Source organism: Leptinotarsa decemlineata, unplaced genomic scaffold (assembly GCF_025532065.1).
Source record: "Leptinotarsa decemlineata unplaced genomic scaffold, Ldec_3_MD MMD2_tig00026328_RagTag_RagTag, whole genome shotgun sequence".
NCBI classification, from domain to species: domain Eukaryota; kingdom Metazoa; phylum Arthropoda; class Insecta; order Coleoptera; family Chrysomelidae; genus Leptinotarsa; species Leptinotarsa decemlineata.
The window spans coordinates 20,553,552-20,576,253 of record NW_027412688.1 but is presented as its reverse complement, the minus strand read 5'-3'; the positions used below and the strand labels follow the sequence as shown (position 1 = coordinate 20,576,253).

The window sequence follows — 22,702 nt, the reverse complement described above, 5'->3', positions numbered from 1 at the left end:
TAATTTCTTGGTTTTTTCTCATTTTGTCTTCAATCGAGGACCGCCTGAGGATATATATATATATATATATATATATATATATATATATATATATATATATATATATATATATATATATATATATATATATATATGTGTGTATATATGTGTATATATAAAATATAAGGTGACCCATATAAAAGTCCGCGGGCAAATATCTAAAAAATGAAAAAGAATATCCATATTTCCATATTTCGTGAAAGCAGATAATTTTGATGCCAAAGGGTCCTCTTATTTACGTAAAGATCCAGTACAAAGCGTCATCCGTTAGGGCGTCGCGACATCGACGCCCATATTTTTGAATGATAACCCATTAAATTTTGAATTCAGCCATATAGCACACTTGTAGTTTTCCATGAATACTGATGAAAAAGGGCAATTTTATTGCGTATTATAAAGAGGGCCATGAATAAGTCAAAATGAATGCACTAATACGAGTTTATTAAAATGAATCCATCAGTTATGATTTCATAGTCTGTTCAATTTTATCTAGTTGCGTATTTCTGTACAAATTGAAATAAATGTTTCAATTTTCCAAAAAATATATTACTCTGACCATAACTCGACTAACATGATAATAACGAAATCAATTAGTGATAACAAGAATCATTTTAGTAAGTATTCGAACTGTCTCCCTTCACGAAGAATACACATATTGGTATTGGACCCTTATTTCCAATTTATTTCTCATTGAAAGTATTATCCAAATATTGGGTAACTATTCTATTATTATGTAGAGGTTCCCCATTTTGTTGAAACCACATATTCCGTCGAGTTTGTATTGGTAAATTCTCCAAGAGATTCGGCAACACATGTTGTAGAAAAACCAAGTACCTCTTGGTCGGTCGGTAGCCAAGCGGTTCGGCGTGGGTGCTTTTTTCACTCACTCGAATTGACTGCCGTGTTGGTTCCTCCGACCGATCGATCTTCACTTGCTATCGTCCAACCCGAGTTAGGAATCACACGTTAAAAGGTAAGACCTCGTTAATCCCCAGCTCGCACAAGTTTAGACTTCTGAGGGTTGTCGTTCGTACGGGTGCGACAGCTGGTTAACGGAAAAACAGATTTTAAACAGACAGATTTAACAGATTTCTTCCCATTGAGAATTCCTTCGAAAAAATTGGCGTCGGTGTCGCGACGCCCTAACGGATGATGGCTTGTGCTGGATCTCTACGTGAATAAGAGGACCATTTGACACCAGAATCATCTGCTTTCGCGAAATACGAATATTCTTTTTCATTTTCTATATATTTGCCCGCGGAGTTTTATATGCGACACCCTGTATATGTATCGAATCCAGAAAGGATAATGCAGTCAAGCTGCTGGAAAATAATTTCATGAAAATCAAAAAATAAGTAGATGAAGTATTTTCTGATCATTCCCATATTGATTTTAATTAAAGAGACACCGGTCGACAACTGTTTCAGCCTCAAATCATCTGAAGGAACAATTTGTTCTGGCTAGTCTCAACTCCCGACACTGTAGGTTAATGGACTGACATCTATCAGAAAACAACTACTCCCCTGGATAATACCACGAAGGGCGTTGGATTATATGCGACAGGTGTCAGTGCAAGAAATTATACCTACATATGCTGTTGGCGATACAACTGCCACAATAGATTTTTCAAGAAAAAATACACAAAGAACTCTATCAAATATTATATAAATTCCAGGATTATAAGTTAGCCAAACAAATTAACTCTCTCATGAATATTTATTTACTGATTCAATCGAAATCTTGGTTCACAAATATTTCACCTAAAATACATATGAAATACGGAATTACTTCAGTTACACTCCTTCGGTTCACACCAATAGCATGCGTCTCCACTCTGAATGAATTCTATGATTTCTTGCAAATTCGTCAGAGCTATTTCTGTAATAGATTCTACATAATGGTTGTCCAGAGCTATTGCAGGAATGCCGTTTATTGAGGGTGTCACAGAATAGGTTCTGTTGGCGTACTCAACGAGCAAATTATCAGCCTTTCCAGAATGCAAACAATTTTCTATCTGGTCCCAATCAATTTTTTGATCAATGGCACACTGAAAAAAATTGTGGAATGTTCATTAAATGCAAAAAGTGAGATATTATATCATAGGATCATATTGAATGTGTAATATAATGTACAAGAAGTTAACATCAGCATATCCTTCTTCATAATTTTTTTGTAAAATAACCTTGGAGAAAATTGGTGAAAAGGATGACTTTGGGAGATCTAAGTAACCTTTGAATGAAGCCCAGGAGTTCCTATCCACTAGTCTTTCATCAATGCCATTGGAAGCTAATACGTCCCTCTGCATATGAGCTGAGAATATTGTGCAAATTCATGAGGTGATGTTCATCCGGAGCATTGTTCAAAATGGCAGTCGAAACCTCTACAGACCACGACCGTTAGATATATTCTAAGGTGAGCTGGGAACTATAGAGAGCTTTCAGCAACAGCAGCTCCAACAGATTCTTTGTAACTGTAAATCGATCTACATTGAAACCAAGAAGAGGAATGCACAAACCTGGTTCTCGACAAATAAGCAATAGAAAACCAAGAGAACACCAAGAGAAGGTATTCACTTTATCGCGTTTGAAAAAACTCAAATACTTGATAGAACTGACAGTCAGTATCAATTACCAAATATAGAGGTGATGGGCATTCAGATAAATTGAAACAATTGCAACAGAAGGGAAGAAAAAATTAAATTTAATGATATCTGACTGCCTGTACCTAATTCCTCTCGTGTCAAGTCATTCAATTCGGCTACACCCTCCACCACTGGAATGAAAGTGGAGACCCAAACCAACACTGTGATATATGCAGCCAGAACGCTTTGTTCGTCGCCTCATTGCCTTCTATCCACCGTAGTCATAGACTAAACTTCAGGTATAAAAACCATTATTTTTGACATATCACTTTTCTAAAAGAAATTATTTAAGTTTTAAAAAAATCATGTTTCTCAAATATCAAGAGAACGATACTCAATAATTTGTTCCTTTCTTGTATTCTATTGAGCATAGAAATATTGATTATAAGCGAACTTGAATTGAAGGGTCTTCCAACAGGAACTTCTGAACTTTGACATTTGATAACGGTCATCTTGTTGAAGCTACATTTGTCAACTTAGTTGTAATTTATTGCTTTTGTTTTGCCAAATCACCATGGACGAATAAAGTTATCAACAATACGTATAATAAAAAAAAATCATCAAATACGGTCATTTCATCAATACCCATACGTCGATGGAATGCAAGATCTGCCGAAAACATCGCCTTTGTCTGTGAGAGTGTGCAGGAGAATCGGAGGTAGTCGATTTCGCGTCATCCACAGGAACTCGACCTTTCGCAGACCACAACTTGGCGAATTTTGCGTCGTGACTTGAGCCTAGGAACTGAAGGTAAACGACCATAGACAACGACGTGTGTTAGCTGAATGGGCTTTGGAGCAGTCGGCAACTGACCCTAATTTTCATGCAAAAATTATCTTCAGCAATGAGGACCATTTCTGGATGAATAGGCACGTGAACGAACGAACTTGTTGAATTTGGGATTATACCACATGATATCCAAGAGCATCCAATGCATCCCGAAAAATTCACTGTTTAGTATCGACTTTTGGCTGGCGACGTCATCGGTCCATATTTCTTTGAGAACGACGTTGGCCAGACCATTACTGTCAATGACGAGTGATGGCCTGACATGAATGATCGGGACACCGACATGTGGTTTCAACAGGACGGCACTACGTACCACACACCTTATGCCACATTGAATATTCTGCACGAGCGATTTGAGGGCATGGTCATATCACGTGGAGGTGATGTGAACTGGACACCGAGATCGTGCGATTTGACCTCGTTGGATTTTTTCTTAGGAGGATTTCCTCGAATGAGCCACAAACCGCAGCGGTCCTCAAAGCCAACATGATCCATGCCATCAGTCAAGTTTTGCATACACTTGAACGATGTTATATTCCACGGTCGGTAGCCAAGCGGTTCGGCGTGGGTGCTTTGTTCACTGACTCGAATTGACTGCCGTGTTGGTCGGTGGTTCAAGCCCTAGTCTGAACGATCGATCTTCACTTGCTATCGTCCAACCCGTGTTAGGAATTACACGTAAAAAGGTAAGGCCTCGTTAATCCTTGTCGTTCGTAGGGGTGCGACAGCTGGTTAACGGAAAAACAGAACAGAAACAGACATATTTTAAACACATAATGGCATCAGTAGGTCTTTTTTACAAATGAAAAATTTTGATGATATTTCACACGCACTTTTTGTTATTTAAATTTGAAGATAGGAAACGCTCTTTGAAAGACCCCTTGTTTGGTGTCCAAAATAAAATCAAATATAGCAATGATTCTAACTCAGTTTGAATCAGTCTGAATTTGAAGCCATCCAAGGAAAAATATACCTTCATTGGACTTTTACCTGTTTCAAAATTGTTGGGCTGGATGGATCAGAGGAAGTCATTGCACACATTGCAAATTCTATTCCAGAGTTTCCAACTCCTAAATCCAACGCACAGGCCTGTACTCTATTTCCGTAACACTCAGGTTCTCCTCGTGGACAAGTAATGATATATTTTCCATCAACTAGATCGACCTGAAAAACATTTCCTTTTCATTGAAAAATCATAAATATGCCACCTTTGAAAAATATATCAAATTTTCTTATGAGTAGGAGAAATACTAGATTATTAATTGTGTATAATCCTGAAACTGTATTGCGAAGCCATTGTTGATAAATTTATCAAAGAAAAATCAAAAGAGAATAATTCCATATAGAAGCATACCCCGTAACTGGAGATGTGGAAATTTGACCAGATAACTGGTGAGATGGGGTTTTATTTTAGCTCCTGAGATGACTTGTACAGTTTTAATATGTAACTAATCTCTTCATTGTACCTACAAAAAAGGTGCAACAAATTTTTTTATATTGAGAGCAACAAATAAAAAAAAATATATTGCGAAAACTATATTTGTAGTACAAAAAACACTGATTGCATTAATTGAGCAAAAAGTTCCACTGGCGCCGAAGCAGATTTAAGGGATCATTTCCTATGTACAATCTACGTAACGGGTAATACAGCATGCACCGCAAATTGGTGTTAGACATTGGGAACAGATTACTTTTGTCTTTTCATCCTTAGTCCTAGGGCATTTTCCACATCGAACCTTCTTCTGAAGTTGTTGTTGGGGATAACAGGGACGTTTTTCTTCAGGATCCTTGCAATATTGATCCGTAACTCGCGAGGTAGCCGCTTGTTGATCAATCTTGCATTCAGTTGATATTCTACTAGTTCTTTGGCAAGCTCTTTCATTGAAAACTCTTTGGATTCTGTTTTCGTTCCTTTACTTCAGGAGTATCATCTGCATTACCAACCAATTCATCTTCAGATTCCGAATGGACAATACCATGCTCGGATTCACTACCAGGCAACTCAATTTCAGATTCTGAGTTGTGATCAGATTGAAAATCAGATTCAACTTCCTCTTCACCGCTGTATTGGCTTTCTAAATCGTTCAGAATTTCATTTGTCCATTATTCAAAATTGGGGTCATCGGATCTCATAGATTTTTTCGGGAAACCGCCATATTTAGATATAAAAAACCAAGAAGCTCTTATTTAAAAAAGCAACATAACTGGTGAGGTGGGATTATTCAAACCCCATTCAGCAAATGAAGCATGATAATACAAAATAACTAACCTGCAATAATGCGTGCGCACACTGACAGCCTAGCTAATACACTGATGAAGAGGTACTGTAAAGGTTTTCCCCCTTCGCGCTTCAACTATCGCCCAGTGATGTATGTATATTATCTTGGGGTGTGGATAACCCCACCTCACTAGTTGCGGGATAGCGATATTATCATTGTTAATGGTGATTCTCATTATTATTATATTTCATGAATATACTCGCTTTTTATTGAATTTATATTCAAGATTGTCATCGCAACAAAAATACAAATGAATTATTGAAATATTTCCATAAACAATCTCATACCATTACAGAAAATTTGTCATTGGTTAGTTGGTAATATTTCAAATTTCATAGCTAAACCACGAAAAATATTTGTAAATTGGAAAAGACAAAAATTCTAGTTCTTTAAAAAAACAAAACTGTGTTTTTCAACTGATTTTACAAATTCTGACATGACCACAGTCATTACGTAAACTTCTCTTCGTATTCCTTCCATTTCAATTTTACCCGGTTCTTCGGAGTTGTTCATTCCATTTCTTTCTTGTGTGTACCACTTACCCAAACTTTAATAACTTTTCTTGTGAACCTTTATAGATTCTGTGAATATATTTTTTTATATTATATTTACTGGTTTGATTGGTGTTACCTTGTCGACAAATATCAATGAAAATGCATGACTTTATCATTAAAGGGATCGAGATTCATGTGCTTCAAAAATAAGTAAAGCACAAAGGATGAGACCATTCAGAATGTTTCCAACAAATAATTCTGCCGTTTCGATATTTTTTATATTATCATTAATGTTTTGTGATTCTTATTTACTCACATCACTATTTCCAGAAGGTAACAACTCCAATTTTATTTTATCTCCGATTTCAGAGTAAGCTGGAATGAGCTGAACTTCGAAAAAATCTTGACTATATGGGCCGAGACTTTCATAGTAGACGGACACAGTCATAGGACTTGCCTGAAACAACAAATGAGTTACTCAGGGTTGATACGAAAACTTTCAAAATGGTTCATTTTAGAATACCCACTAATGCTATTACTTGAAAAAATCCAAACAAGAAAGTATATAATCAATTTTCCATGTTAATATTTTCAAATTGTCATGGTTACCTATAATATGGATTTTAAAAAGTGGGTTTGATTGTTTGATTCATTGAGCAGTATTTTTCCTCACATCCCTCAAAATCCAAAGTTTGTACGAGTTGAAGATTGACGAGATTTTTTCTTCGAATGTGCGATTCTTGGCACGGATATAAACGCTTCTACTTCAAATATTTCAGATTAAAATTTAACATATCCCCGTCGAATTTTTTTATTTTTTTCGAATGCATATCATCTATATGTCCCACAAGAAAATTGAACAAACCTAAATATTCAAACAATTTAATTTCTCATCGAAATTTTTTTTTATGGCTACCTTATCCATCAAATAAATTTGGGAAATATGTCTGGGAAGCACCCAAAAATCACATTTTCTGTATGTTTCACGATCACTTGCAGATCAAAAAGTAGATGTACAACCATCAAAATTAATTTCTTTCCTCATTAGATTCATCAGCACCTCTTTCCAATAATTTGTGATGTGGTAAATCCTTGTTTCGATGTTGCATCTACTTGTTGAACCCTTTTACAACGATTGAAGAACCCATAGGATGCACATATTTGGAAATGTTCTTGAAAAATCGGACATAATTAGATGGGAGGGCATGTGTCTAAATTTTTAGTTGAAATATGCATCGAATTAGTTCTTACATTATTTTCAAATTGTTTTCATCAACCAGAATGGACTTTTTGAAGTATAATATCTTCATTATTTAGATAAATCAGTATTCCGGGACAGCTGCAGTTTGAAAATAAATCCTCAAATCATCAACATTGATATTTCGAAACTACTTACACCGTTGGCAGAAACAAACAACGCCGATAAAGCTAGCAGAAACCACATTTCTAAATGCCTTGATTCAGTTGTGGGATGAGAACAGAAAAACTTTAATTATTCTACATTGTACCTCAGTGAGTAGGTATTTTATAGATTTATCTGACCAATGAAACGGTTCACAGATAATCAATTGATTCAAACAGTTCAAAATACGTAATATTCCATCATATCAAGTATTAAGGAGAAATCATAAGCATTCAGGTGTATCTCGTTAATTTTGGTGAAAACTTTGTGTACTTTTATGACAGAAACGATTGTTTGAGGCTATTTTTCAAACCATTTATTATATCGTATATCCAGATTACTGGATGTATGTCTTTATCTGTGAATATATTTCGAATAGATAGACATTTTCAGCCAATATAAGTCTGAACATATTATCACTCAACTAAATTTTTTTTTTAAGTTATTAATTTCCATTGCTTCCAAATGATTCAGTTTCAAACGTTTATTTTCTATTTGCAAAATTTTGAACTCTTCGTTGAAGATGTGATTTTCTTCTGGAAGATGATTTGAATATGTTGAATTTGTTTTCTTATTCACATCGCTCGTATGATGTTCCTGGATTCGGTCGGTCGATCGGTAGCCAAGCGGTTTGGCGTGGGTGCTTTGTTCACTCACTCGAATTGACTGCCGTGTTGGTCGGTGGTTCAAACCCTAGTCTGAACGATCGATCTTCACTTGTTATCGTCTAACCCGTGTTAGGAATCACACGTTAAAAGGTAAGACCTCGTTAATCCTTAGCTCGCACAAGTCTCGACTTCTGAGGGTTGTCGTTTGTAGGAGTGCGACAGCTGGTTAACGGAAAAACAGATTTTAAACAGATTTTAAACAGATTCCTAAATGTTCTACCTGTTTGACCAATATGTACCTTAGATCCACACTTCAATTTATGCACTCCGAATTTCTCGAATTTGGATGTTTTGTCTTTATTATTCTTAACTAACTTTCCCAACGTATTACTTTTTCTATATGCAATTTTATTATCTCGTTTCCTCAAAAATGAAACCACTTTTTCCATTGGTTGTCCAGAATACCTAAATTAAATTCACTCATAAAACTGCACAAACAGCGTTAACCAATTAGACCAGTGGTTTCCTTTGTTACTGCACCATCAGCGAAATTATCAGAAAGGCTCATCGATATCATCTTGAATCAATAAAATAGAAAACAAACCTCTACCAGACAACGCAAAATTACTATCCTTTGATGTACAGAATCTATTTCACAGCATACCTCCTGATATACTTTTACTCTTACTCTAATACTCTTACTTTAGTAATAGAATTATTCTGTCGTTGTCTCAAACAAAGGTATTTTCAATTTAACAACTATATTTATTCCTCCTCAAAAGGTTTGATTATGGGAAATCCATTAAGACCCTCACTTGCAGAAATGTTCATGGATAATACTATACATGACGATTCTACCCATCCTTATCAACACAAAGTAGCAGCTTATAATAGTATGATTCACAGATTAGTCAACGTTCCTCTTTCAATAGATAATTTCAATAAAGAACTTGATATCATTAAGCAAATTGCGGTTAACAATGGGTTTAAAGCCGAATTAATAAACAAAATACTTGCCAAGAAAGTCTACGCAAAAGCGGTTCGAAACGTTTGTTCTATTAATATGTAGATAATCAAAACTATAGAGCTTCATTTTTGAGGAAACGAGATATTAAAATTGCATATAGAACAAGTAATAAGTTGGGAAAGTAAGTTGAAAATAATGAAGACAAAACATCCAAATTCGAGAAATCACGAGTATATAAATTAAACTGTAGAACATTCCCTAAGGTATACAGGGTGTTCCTTAAACACATGCTAATATTTAAGGAGGTAATTCTTAGACCCATTTTAAGAAAAAAACTTCCGATGGACGTATGTCCTAAACGCCTTAACTTTTGAGATACAGGGTGACAAAGTTTTCAAAAATAATCAGTTTTTTAATAATAACTGAGATAATTTTGTAAACATCTTTGGCATATTTGGTACATAATATGTTCCATGCCTCAAGGCGCATTTTCTGATGTACACAAATTTGTATTTTTTCAAACAGTGGCATCCCTACGGGTTTCGCATTGAATATTTTTGGGGAAAAAGTACTGAGCCAATGCTTTCTTTTAGAAATAAAATCATTTTTGAAATACTCATTTATTTTTGAGAAAATTTGATCTCCTAGTATTTTTAGTCCGACGCATGATTTTTACTCGAAAAAATAAAAATCGACAGAAAGCAAATTAAGAAATTAGATCATTTCTAAAATGAATGAGAATCTGAAAATTGCTTCATAACGCATTACCAATTCCCTAATAATATTTGAAAACATAATCTGCAAAAAAATTAATTTTTCACAAAAACGAGTTTTATTTTATTTTGTGACAGTAAGTCTAAACGAATAGCACAAATTTGTTAATTAGTAATAATACCAAGACTGATTATAAAAATTGTTGGAAGTCGCCACCTGCACTTAGTATGCATACTTCCACCCTTCTACGCATGGAATTATGCACCCGTTCAAATATTCCCGGCGTCTTTCGTATAGTTTCACACGGGGCAACTATTCGCTCTCTTAAATCTTCTAAAGTATTAACGGGAGTTTTATACACAAGAGTTTTAAAGTGACCCCATAAAAAAAAATCTGAACTGTTGAGATCGGGGGATCTTGCTGGCCATTGCTGAGGTCCTCCGCGACCTATCCAACGCTTAGGATGAACTGTATTTAAATGGTTTCGGACAATTACACTGAAATGAGCAGGGGCGCCATCGTGCATGTACCATATTCGATTCCTTAACGCAAGTGGCACATCTTCCAATAACCCAGGTAAGTCTTCTTCGAGAAAGTGTAAATAAGAACGACCATCAAGGCGTCCTGGTAGAAAAAATGGGCTTATTAGATGATCACCTATAATTCCTGCCCATACATTAACCGAAAATTGGTGTTGAAAATGGGTTTCGGTTATTGCATGGGGATTTTCTTCAGCCCACACATGATTGTTATGGAAATTTTGAATGGCATTCCGAAAAAAATTTGCTTCGTCTGTGAACAAAATTTGTGTCTCAAACTGCGGATTTAGTGCAATACTTTGTAAATACCACTGACTGAAGTTCACACGCTGTGGAAAATCTCTGGGGAGTAATGCCTGCACTCTTGAAATATGGTATGGGTATAACAAAAAATCAACCAAAATACGCCAAACAATTTGATGACAAATATCCAGAGTTCTAGCGATCTTCCTCGTACTCGTCTCAGGATGTTCCTCAATTTCTTGCAGTACCGCTTCCTCAATTTCAGGAGTTCTAACTACACGAGGTCTACCTTCCGGAGTCCCTTTCTTTAAACTACCAGTTTCCCCAAGTCGACGATGAATATTTGAAAAGGTTCGGCTATCTGGTAAGGCACGAGTAGGATATCTTTCCTGATAAATGCGCCTGGCTTCTGTTGCATTACCATCGGCAAGGCCATATACGAAATGCATTTGCGCCATTTACGCATTCGTATAATTTACCATATTTACTGATATTCATAAAAACAGCGGACTACCAAAATAACTTCAATAACACTTCAAAATCAATCAAAACGCGCTGTGACAGTTTTTAACACCAACACCTTACTTTAAACCAACATCAATATTAGCTACTGACGTTTGTACATACAGAGAATTCGTTTTTTATTGCTATGGTGGGCACGCTGTTTTTTCTGCTTTTAATATTTAAAAGAAATCACATATCGATAAACACCATATTTCCAAGAGGTGAAGTAAATAAATTCTGCTACACGTCATTTGTTCCAGGATAACTAAATTTATGTTTTCAAAAATTATTAAGCGGTGCTGCGTTATGACGTAATTTTAATTGAGAACAGTGCATCTGTCAACAAACAAATACCTTTTAGATCCTCAATTATTTTGCAACAAATCTGATCTCTTAGTTTGCTTTCAGTCGATGCACGATACCGCATCCGATTTTTAAGGAATTTATCCTTAAGTAAAGCGATTTAATTTTTTGAGCGAAAACCATGCGTCGGAAAAAGAAAACCCTGCAAATCAAATGTGCTCAAAAATGTATGGAGATTTTAAAAATAATTTTTAATTCAAGATAAAGCAGTGGCGTAGTATTTTTTTCGCCAAAAATATACATTTCAAAACCCGTACGTACGCCACTGGCAGAGAAAATTAAGAAAATTGTACATCAGAAAATGCGCCTTGAGGCATGGAACATATGTACCAAATATGTCAAAGATGTCTACAAAATTATCTCAGTTATTATTAAAAAACTGATTATTTTTGAAAACTTTGCCACCCTGTATCTCAAAAGTTGAGGCGTTTAGGACATACGTCCATAGGACGTTTTTTCCTTAAAATGGGTCTAAGAATTACCTCCTTGAATATTAGCATGTGTTTAAGGAACACCCTGTATATTGGTCAAACGGTCAGAACATTAGGGAACCGAATCCAGGAACATCATACGAGCTATGTAAATAAGAAAACAAATGCAACATATTCAAATCATCTTCTAGAAGAAAATCACATCTTTAACGAAGAGTTCAAAATTTTGCACATAGAAAATATAGGTTTGAAACTGAATCATTTGGAAGCAATAGAAATTAATAAACTTGAATATTCAAACATTCTAATGAATGACCAACTAGATTTGAATAGATCATCATTATTGAACTTGTTTTCCTAAAAACCGAGAAAGAATTATTATTGATGTAGATGTGAGGTGATATGCTTCAGGTGATCATAATTGAACAGGTACCTTAGGTAGAGGTTTAGGTAATTATGATTACCTGTAGTATATAAATATTAATGTAAGAATAACTTGAAGCATTCAAATCACTTGGAAAGCTACTGTGCTATCGAAACATGTTGTGATATATTTTTCAAATAAAGTTTGTACAGATCAAATCGTGAGGTGTAGTTTTTGAAATTACTATGGATCTCCATCAAGTATCGACCGAATAAATCAGAAAAAAAAACCTACTTGATCGGAGACCTAGTTGATCGTTTTCAAAAAAAATACAGACTGTTTATATTACACCTGATGTTTTTGCCTTAATCGGTATCTTGCAATGACGTACAGAAATTATACTGAACAGATGATAAAAAATGATGATGAAATATATAAAATCAGACTCTTGATAACAATGTTTTCGTTTTAATGCAGTAATATTTCTGAAAATTCAGTGCCTATCATTAGGGAATTGTACTATAGAAAATAAATATTTAGGAATGAAATCTCGAAGCATTCATCCCTCCCAACGGACCTACACGGTAGGTCCTGATGAATGCCTGCCGGAAAATAGTTACTTCTCCAGCTAATACCACGATAGACATTGATTCATATCCGATAGACAGAAATATTTCATATACCAATACTCGTACAGATATCAAAATAAGAGATACATGTTTCAAAATTTCAATTCGAATATTCATTTTCTTCTTCGTATGTATCTCTCCTCGAAATAGTCTCCAGAATTATTTGGGTTTCTATCAGAGCATGATTGTAGTAATAAATGTGATGTATCAGAGGCCGACGAATTGCCATACAAAATTGCAGAAGGCTGTTGGAAATGTTTCAGTTTTGATATGCTTCAAATATGATCAGATCGCATTTTATCAAATGAAAGTAGCTGCGAATCATACTACATTTTGGAATGGAAAGTACTTCAGAATTGGATTTGATGAAATTTCAATTCAAATTATTGCCAAATTGAGTGGCAGCTGTTTTGGATACCGAGTATAACAAAGAGCGTTGAGAATTTCACTTGGTGTGAAATAATTCCATATCAACTCCTGTTCTCAGGAGAGGAAGCCATGATGATGGAAATCAATTGATCATGATAGCATATACCTCAGTTAGTACAATATCATATAAACCGTTATCTTGAGTTTTGGTTATTTCATTATGATGTATCACGTAATTTTACCAGAAAATATTGAGTATTCCAAAAAATTCGTGACACATGTTTCACCATTCAATAGTCTCTTCAGACTCGTTCAGTACTTACTAATAATTTCTACATTGTGCTTTCATATCGTGCATTAAATCTCAATGAATGTTGATGATTAACAAATTTCTACCCAATGGACTTATTACATAATGCATTTTCACTGTTCTAGGAAGGAAGTTTTTGAACTGGACATACAATAAAAACACAACTACCAGCGTTCTCATTTTACTTTGATTAATTAATGGAGGACCGTCCATTTGGTCATTGAGCAATAATTTAAAAATCTTGAATCTACTGATTTCTTACTATTCCAAAAGATAAGTGTGAACCTTTCTCTTTCAAATATAATACGTTGTAACTGTGACCGAGCTCGTGTCCCTCTGTCGAAAAATGGTTTGCAAATGTTGGAAGTTCCGAAGAGAAAACCACAATTGAACTCCTATACTCCCAGATATGTCCAACACTTACTTTTGTCTCTATTGTTTTCGATGAATCTCCTGAGCCCAGAAACAAAGCTTTCGAGATACTACACCAAACTTGCTGTTTAGAATCACCACATGAATGCACTGCTGTACTCAACTAACATGAAAGAAGAAGCCTGATTGAATACAAAGAATTCATCTATGATCTCAACAGAAAACTCAAGGCAAATAGTTGGTACTAGAGCCCAAAAACAAAACACATTCGTGATCTAACACTAGACAGCGTCGTTTTGGTACAACAAAGGTCTCATCAGTGGTTCTAGACTGTACCATAAATGTCAACGCTAGTTTTTTCAAGTAACCTTCTCATTTCATTTTGATATTCAAGAGTTGAATCTTCTGTCGATTCCATAGATGCCGTATTTGTAAAATATATCATCGTCTCCACTAACTTACTGAAGCTTGTCCTTCAAGGCCAGCAGTGCATTCATTATCAAGAAAAAGATGATGACTTATTATGATAATGAGTCATCATTATGATAATGAGTAATCATACCTCTAGTCTATAACGAAAAAATCTTCGAATGATTTCATCATACTCACTTGATGATAAGAAACACGACTGTTCAGAACCATTAGGATGAATTGAGTAGAAAGAAGCTATAGCTCCATCTATAGGCTGGATAGATATATTTGAAACCTCTGTCGTAAGATACTTCTTCCACACACCAGAGTTATAACTATGTATCCCGTCGCAGGTTAACGAACACTGTCATCTCACATCATCCCACACCAATAACAACCCTCAAAAGTCGAGACTTGTGCAAATAGATCAAAAATCTTTTTTTAAGAACAAAGAACATACAGTATCAAAAGCAATAAAAGCATATTCATGTCTTGGCAGTGAGTTATTGAAACTTTGTAGAGGATGGAAAAGTTTGTTTCTGGAAATTATTCTGTAAAACCCAAATTGAGATTGTTATATTTGTTGAAAACACATTTCCCCCATCTGAACAAAAATGCTGTCTCTCGATGCGTGTTTCAGTAACGAAGTTAGTGTCATCAAAATATAACTAGGAGGAGTTCCGGTCATTCGGCCTAATGATGCTAACTTAACCAAACGCGCAGAGAGCAGTTTTGTTTCTAGTAAGGAAAATTTTACTCAAGAAGATAACGTAGTTGAACAACTAATGCTACGAAGAATATAAATCGTACACGGGTTATTCAAATCTATATCTTTGAAAATGGTATATCAAATGAGTACGTCTCAAGAGGCCAGTAAATAAAAACCACCAAATTTGGTAAAAAGGTTTTCGAGTACTTTTTTCGTTCATGGAATCGTTATCTTGTGAATTAATATTTCAGTATGATACAATGAAATGATAATTCAAAAATGAGCTTGAATATTACTCAGATTACAATTTATGGGAAAAATTGTGAGACATGTCCATTTTCACTTCAGAAATGATAGGTTGTTCGAGCATAATTTCATAATTCCCATGGAGATTGGTAAGTAGAAAAAATGAATATATCAAAGCAACTTTTCCCAAAACAGAACAAAAAGCTGTCTTTCGACGCGCATTTCGATAAACAAGTTAGCTTATCTTCTGGATTTTACCTAACAACCAATCCAGACATTTAGAGAATTTGACATTACAGATCTGCTGAGTGGGAGGATCTTTAAGATCATTTCCGAAATTTCCTTTGGCTAGATGTTTGTTTCAGCTCTAATGATCAATCAACTTGTGCTTTTGAAGTCACGTGAATTATTCTATAATCCATGAATGCATATATTTCTTTTTCAATGAAATGAACTTCTAAAGGCAAACCTTGGTTCAATAAAGATTGCGAGCAAACTGCGCATTTGGTTCAACAAAGATTGCGAGCAAACTGCGCATAAACCGCTGAAAACCGAACTAGGTTTGTTAATGCTCGCAACAACTGCAAAGTCAGAATGAATTGAAGCAAAGAACTTCACAATCAGAGAATTGGGAATAAACTAACGATAAATTGTCAATCCTAATGGTCTAGAATAGTCTAGATTCTTCTGGTCGGTAGCTGAAGCTATTGATGAAAACTTTACAAAATCTGCAATTACACTACTAGCACAAGCAAACAGTTCAATTGCAATAACAATCATATGAAAAGCAATTCTACTGGCTGAACAATTTGCGTCACACTCCACAGTCGATTTTCTGGGAAAGGCATCAACCACTATTTCCACACTTGAATCCACAATGCCGGAAATTACTTTTTGACATCGTCTAGTCAGGCGAATTCTGAAACCGCTTGATATCACCAAGGCGTCTGGTCCTGATGAAGTTCCCGCCATCTTACCCAAGAACTGCGGCAATGATCCCGCATCAGTATTTTGCAAAATTTTCAACCTGCCCTTCTTGTTGGAAGATTTCTCGCATTCAGGCTATTCCCATCCTATCGTATATCACCAATATTTGGAATGACGCAATCGAGAAACATGGATAGTCAACAGCTATTGCGCTTGATAATTCTAATAATTACTAATAATTCAAATTTGTTCACCTAATAGTTCCATTTTCAATTTTTGCATAAGAATACGTATTTTATAATTTTTTAAATGAGGGGGAAGTTCATTGTAAATGTTCCATTTCTGATACGTAAATGATCGCTTGAATAATTCATGAGTGCGTATCGAAGGAGTTAATAATCCTTTGTGCCATAGATTTAAGTTGTGTACGTCAGTCCGAAATGTAGTTTCATTATATAGATAAGTCGGAATTTTATTGCAGATAACCTTATGATAGATACACGCTGATTATAGCAACCTTTGGTTTTCCATATTAAGCCAACAAGTTTCTGACAGCTTCGATGATATTCTGTTGCTTCTAAATACCCCATGAATAAGGCAAAGGCAGGAGTTTTGAATCTTTTGGAGTCTTTTTTTTGGTTCTAATTGTGAGGCTTGGTCCATAGATTACATCTGCATAGTTCAAACATGAAAGAATGATACTGTCACATACCCAAGGTGACATGGATCAATGCTAAATCGACATATGGAAATATGCAGTTCTCAAAACAACGAAACAAAAACTTTTTATCTTCTTTGTTTTATTTCAGAATATATGAACACTAATTTCACTATAAATACGTCCTGCGTGGCGAAATGAGTTACTTGTATAAGTTGAAAGTGATACCAATGACAAGTGCACCGATTTTATTTGAAAGTCAGTATTTTGAGTTCGACTTTTTCTCAGATGTATTTATTCAAATGGTATTCAATTCGAAGTTGGTGAGAATTATTGAAATATCATCCAATTTCCAAAATGATTGTCAATATATATTGGATAACTTCAGTCAAATGTTTTTCATGTCGTCATTCGTTGGAGAGAGTGTTCGTATAATCCATAATTCAAAACATAAACTTTTTTAATTTTTTTGGTTTTTCGTAGATGGATTTACAGAAATTGGATGCAAGTGAAGAGAAATTATCAAAGTAGCAGATTTGCCTATGGAGACGCCGCAGAGGATAATGGCAGCCAAAATCGTGACAGGAAAATTTGGTGGGGCGGTGTTGTTGGATTTGGGTGAGAAAGTGTCATTTTTGCCGCATTATGTGACGAATGAGCATCACCCCCATTCAGAAGAATTTTCATCAGGAAAATACGCTGTTGTGTTCAGTTACATTCAGTTGGTTGATGGACATTGGGAAACCGAGTCGTGTTGTTTCATTTGAAATTGTACGAAATTAAGATTAGTATTATTTTCCATTTTCTCATCGTTTATTACGCAAAGAGTCTGTAGTTATATACAATATTTTTTGTTCGGCTCAAAAATTGTCATTCATAGATATGAACCGCATGAAGTAGTTTTTTTTATACAATGCTTTTTCTTTGTTCAGTACATGCAGAATATGTGTTTTGAATTCCTCGTTTTGGATTATAGTTGATTTCTTCAATTATAAGTGTAGCTGGCTCATTTTTCAGCATCACTTCATGAAACACATTAGCCTCAATGTTGAAAAAATATTTTTTGGTATATGTTTTTATTGAAAATCGAATTCATTTCAGATCAATGCATCAACGTGTGCAGTATCAATTCAGAGTCATCTCGAAAACAGCATCCAAAACCGTCGTAGCAACCTTTCCAGAACGAGTTTCAAATCTCAGCAGTTTCCGCAATACAATAACGTGTGCAGTATCAGTTCAGAGTCATCTCAACAACAGCGGCCAAAACCATCTAAGCAACCTTGCCAGAACAAGTTTCAAATCTCGTCGTTGCAGTCGTCGAAATTCAGAGATTTGTTGTTGAGCACCAATTCCACCCCAAGGAGATTGCCATTAATTTTATTTTTATAACCGCCGAAACCATTCTCCTTGAGCAAACACGATAGAAAAGGCGTTGTGTATGTGGAAAGAAACATTCATGGTTTAAAGTATTCTCCAGGCTCCGTGGAATATCATCTACTAGACAGCATCTTCAAGGAATATCTACATGATGTTGATATCATTTATATGCTTGATCATCAGAAGAAAGGCTTTATGAATTACGGGCTGCACCAAAACCGCTGTGAATTTGGAAAACTTTCAAGATTCATGATAGTGTGTTCCGAAATTGTAAAAAAAACACGCCGTTTTGTATGCATTATTCCAAAGGAAATTTGTTCAGCTGCAGTCTCAATAACGTTGATATTTTATATAAATGGCTTTATGATATACTACCAAAAAGAATGAAATGCATGTCACAAACATATTTGTTTGTAAATTGAAACTTATCTTATACAGGAAAAGTTGTCGAAAATAAGCAATAATGAAAAATTATGATGAATAAACATCATGTCGAAAGATACAAAATTGGTGAAAAAACTACTCACATACATAAGCTATTTTAGAAATAAAGAAAATGTGTTTGTCTGTCAATTTAGATTATTATCATATTTTATTTCACAACTCTAACCCAAAAGTCAACAAATGAGTTGAGCAAAATGCAAAGTTGAAAAAGGTTGACTGATGATTCGTTGGGTCGTTTAAGAAAAAGCTGTATTTTATATCTAAAATTTATTCAAGAAATTATTATAGATGATTGATAATAGACATTACATTTTAATAACGATATTTGGAAATTCATTTCGTATTGTGGTTATTTCGAAATTCTTATTTGAAATAGCATCCTTCGATGTAGATACCGGACGAGTCCATTATGTGTAGACGACTTGAGTTTCATTTGTACTACAAGTCAAAGTAATTAGGTGTGGTGACTGTGATGTTTATTTAAACGCCATTGATCATTGTTATGTCCGACTCATGGACAGAAAAGGCTTTAGACAATTTTGAAATATGTAATTTTAATTCAATCAACTTTTAATAAATCACTTTCCTGATGACCACTGCCACAGTGTTACCTGTGACCCATCAAACCAACAACCCATAAAACACCAACTTATATGACTGAACATCACAATCATAAACTGTTCTAATTTTTGCGTTGAATAGAGGAATACAAAACATCAAGTACAAAAACGCATACCATCGCTGTTATATACAGGACCGTACTTACTGTATATATGACATTCCCCTTGTTAAACAAATTCCCCTATACAAAATATAATGAGCAAAATTTAACCGATAGTACCAATAGTAACGATAGATATGCGAAGAGCTGACTGTAATATTGAATGAACGTACTGAATATGAACAAGCAATAATAAATGAAGTAACATAAATAAACATGAACTGGTAATACCATGATACCCTAGCTGTTATAACGCACCCTACAACGAATTTTCTCTTCCCTACCACTGCTTGTAGTGGTGGGTACAAACACAATGTCTTCATTGCTATCATTCGTATCTTGTATTAGCTCATTAGCGATGAAATCATTATTATTACATTCAATTGAGATTTCAATATCATTGGAATTCTCAACTGCATTAATACAGTTGGGATGAACAGGATATCTGTTAATGTAGGTAACATTCCTAAACAATAAACTACCATTATCAAACTTAACATTGTGAGATGGTGGTCTAATTTCTGATTTAGAAACTATAACGCCTTGTTTGTCCTCTAGTCTCCTTTCAACTAAAACAGTTTCGTTATTTTTGAGTATATGCCTATTAGGTTTAGTTATTCTATTTTGAAATTATTTCTATTGATTTTTTCGTCTTTTCAGAGTTTGTTTGATTTCTCGAAAGTTGTTTTTGGCCGACCTGAGACAGGTAGTTTCAACCGGCAATATATCAAGTTGCCTGGACATTCGAATTTTTGCAGGAGACTCCAAATTACTTCCAGAATACTCCCAATTTACATGTATATCTTTATTTTGGTATTTAGCTTCACGCAGCATATTTTTCAATGTGGTCACATGTCGTTCGACTCCATTTGATTGTGGTTCTCCGGCGCTGATTAATATATTTGTAATGCCGTGGAGCGCGAATATGGATTCAAAATGCGTTATTACTTCTTTAGATAAAGTAGAATCTACTAGTTTTGCTATTTCAATGTATTTGGAGAGTTAATCTACTACTAGTAAGTATGTTTCGTTGTATAAAAAAATAAGGCGCACGCTAATTTTTCCCAGGGCCGTTCAGGAACCTCACGACCTTCCATATTGTGTCTTTGAAAGACCCTACATGTGATACAATTAGTATCACATGTAGGGTCAATTTCTTCAAACATATTTGGCCAGAAAAAATATTCACTAGCTCTATTTTTACATTCAGTAATTCCTAAGTGGCCATAATGAATTCTACTTAGAATTTCCTGATGCATTTCATTTGGTATTATGAGTTTGCTGCCTTTATATAATAGTCCATTTGCTTCGGTAATCTCATATTTCGTTGTTTTTTTTTGCAACCATCGTGAACATATTCCATTACAATTTGTAATTTTTGATCTGTGCGATTTTTTCATTTGTATAGCATTCAAATTGAACCTGAGTAAACAACTCTGATAATCAATCTCATCATCAATATCAGATTTGGGAGAAACTCCCTATGTTTTTGCCTGGTTTATAAATAAGTTCAATATCATATCTCTGCAGTCTCATGAACATCCGTTGATGACGGGGTGGGCAATTATATAGCGGTTTATTGAAAATTTGTACCAAGGCCTAATGATCAATTTCCATTATTGTGGTTTTTCCAAAAATAAATTGATGAAACCGTTCATAATTTTGCATAATTTTTTTGAGTATTGATTAATGATTTGGATGCATAGATGCACGGCAAATTATTTTGAAGTGGAACCGCGCCAACTTCTTTTTTTGAAAAATCTGCTGAGATTGTAATAGGCTTTTCCGAAACATCAAATTGTAAGATAGAATATAACGTGTCAATTCTTCTTTCAATAGCATGAAGGCATCATCATGTACTGATTCCCAACAGTAGGCAGTGTCTTTTTTCAGCAACTGTCCCAACGGAGCAGTAATGCTTGATAAATGGTCGATGAAGTTGCTCACATAGGTTATCATACCCAGAAACCACTGTAAATCGCTTTTATTCTTAAAGAAAGGCATTTCCGTGATTGCCTTGACTTTGGAGTCATCAGGCTTAAAGCCAGATTGGGAAATTTTATGCCCCATATTAACGATTTCAGTTAAACAGAATTTACATTTATTTTTATTGAATCTAACATTGTTTTGCTTTGCTATTTGCAATACATTTTCCAAACGTTCATCATGTTTTTCTTTGGTACTGCCCCATATGTATCAACATATATCTCCACCCCGGTATATGAAAAATAGCTTTGAATCTTTTTTGAAAAACCTTAGGAGCATAGTTCATACCAAACAGTAATCTTAAAAAGCGATATCTGCCGAAAGGTGTAGAAAAAGTACATAGATTTGAACTCTCATTATCTGTTTAAAAAAATCTGTTTGAAATCTGTTTCTCCGTTAATCAGCTGTCGCTCCCATACCAACGATAACTGTCTTCCGATCGTGAGTCGGACGCACTACCACCGCGGCCAATTCCACAATTATCTAGAGCAATTTGCCAAAACCCTGCCACGGCATCAAGAGTACTGAAATATTCAGCATTTTTCAATTTAGCACTGATTTATTCAAAAGTTGATAAAGAATAATGTTCTCTGCGAATATTTTTATTAAGCTCATTCGGATCGAAGCAGATTCTCAAAAAGCCATCTTTTTTTGCAACTGGTACTATCAGATTGACTCATTCTGTGGGATGGTCTACTTTAGAGATGATTCCATGAGACTCCTTCTTCTCCAAATCTCAGTTGAATGTGAAAAGGTTTTTAAAGGCAACCGACTCCCTGAATAATGTCTCCGTATTTTTTACGACATCGGCACAATCAACAGAATCAATTTTTTTGATAATGTTTAATTCAATACAAGTATTCAAACTTAAAATAGCAGAAGAGTCTATATTTACTATAATGAAATCTAACCAGTAAACATTACTTTCATAATAACTATGTAAACGGCATTCGCCAATCTCAGGTACAGTATCTTTTGAATAATTTGTTAGCTTAACATCTGATCTCTTTATAGTTTTTCTAGCTACAATCAAAAAGAAAATCGTTTTTACATTGATGATACTTGTCATTGTACCTGTATCTAACTTAAAAACAACATTTTTAACTCAATATTTAACAACCATTTCTATGTGCTATTGTTTCTGTTTATTTTTTCGGAAAATTCAT

The 22,702-nt window shown here is 34.8% G+C and overlaps 1 protein-coding gene and 1 long non-coding RNA gene across 2 annotated transcripts; one reads left to right on the top strand and one right to left on the bottom strand.

The window, feature by feature from the left end:
• Positions 1-1,741: 1,741 nt before the first annotated feature.
• On the bottom strand, positions 1,742-7,797 carry LOC111514389 (gamma-interferon-inducible lysosomal thiol reductase-like protein). The gene is made up of 4 exons (XM_023170625.2): positions 7,639-7,797; positions 6,559-6,699; positions 4,460-4,633; positions 1,742-2,086 (listed from the first exon to the last, which is right to left on the bottom strand). Exons 1-4 carry the CDS (start codon positions 7,684-7,686, stop codon positions 1,829-1,831), a joined length of 621 nt encoding a protein of 206 aa, XP_023026393.2. The 5' UTR covers positions 7,687-7,797; the 3' UTR covers positions 1,742-1,828.
• Positions 7,798-15,491: 7,694 nt separating this feature from the next.
• LOC141485522 (uncharacterized) lies at positions 15,492-19,150 on the top strand. Its single transcript, XR_012467265.1, has 3 exons — positions 15,492-15,572; positions 17,492-17,779; positions 18,110-19,150. It is a non-coding gene; the product is annotated as an uncharacterized lncRNA (long non-coding RNA).
• Positions 19,151-22,702: the final 3,552 nt, after the last annotated feature.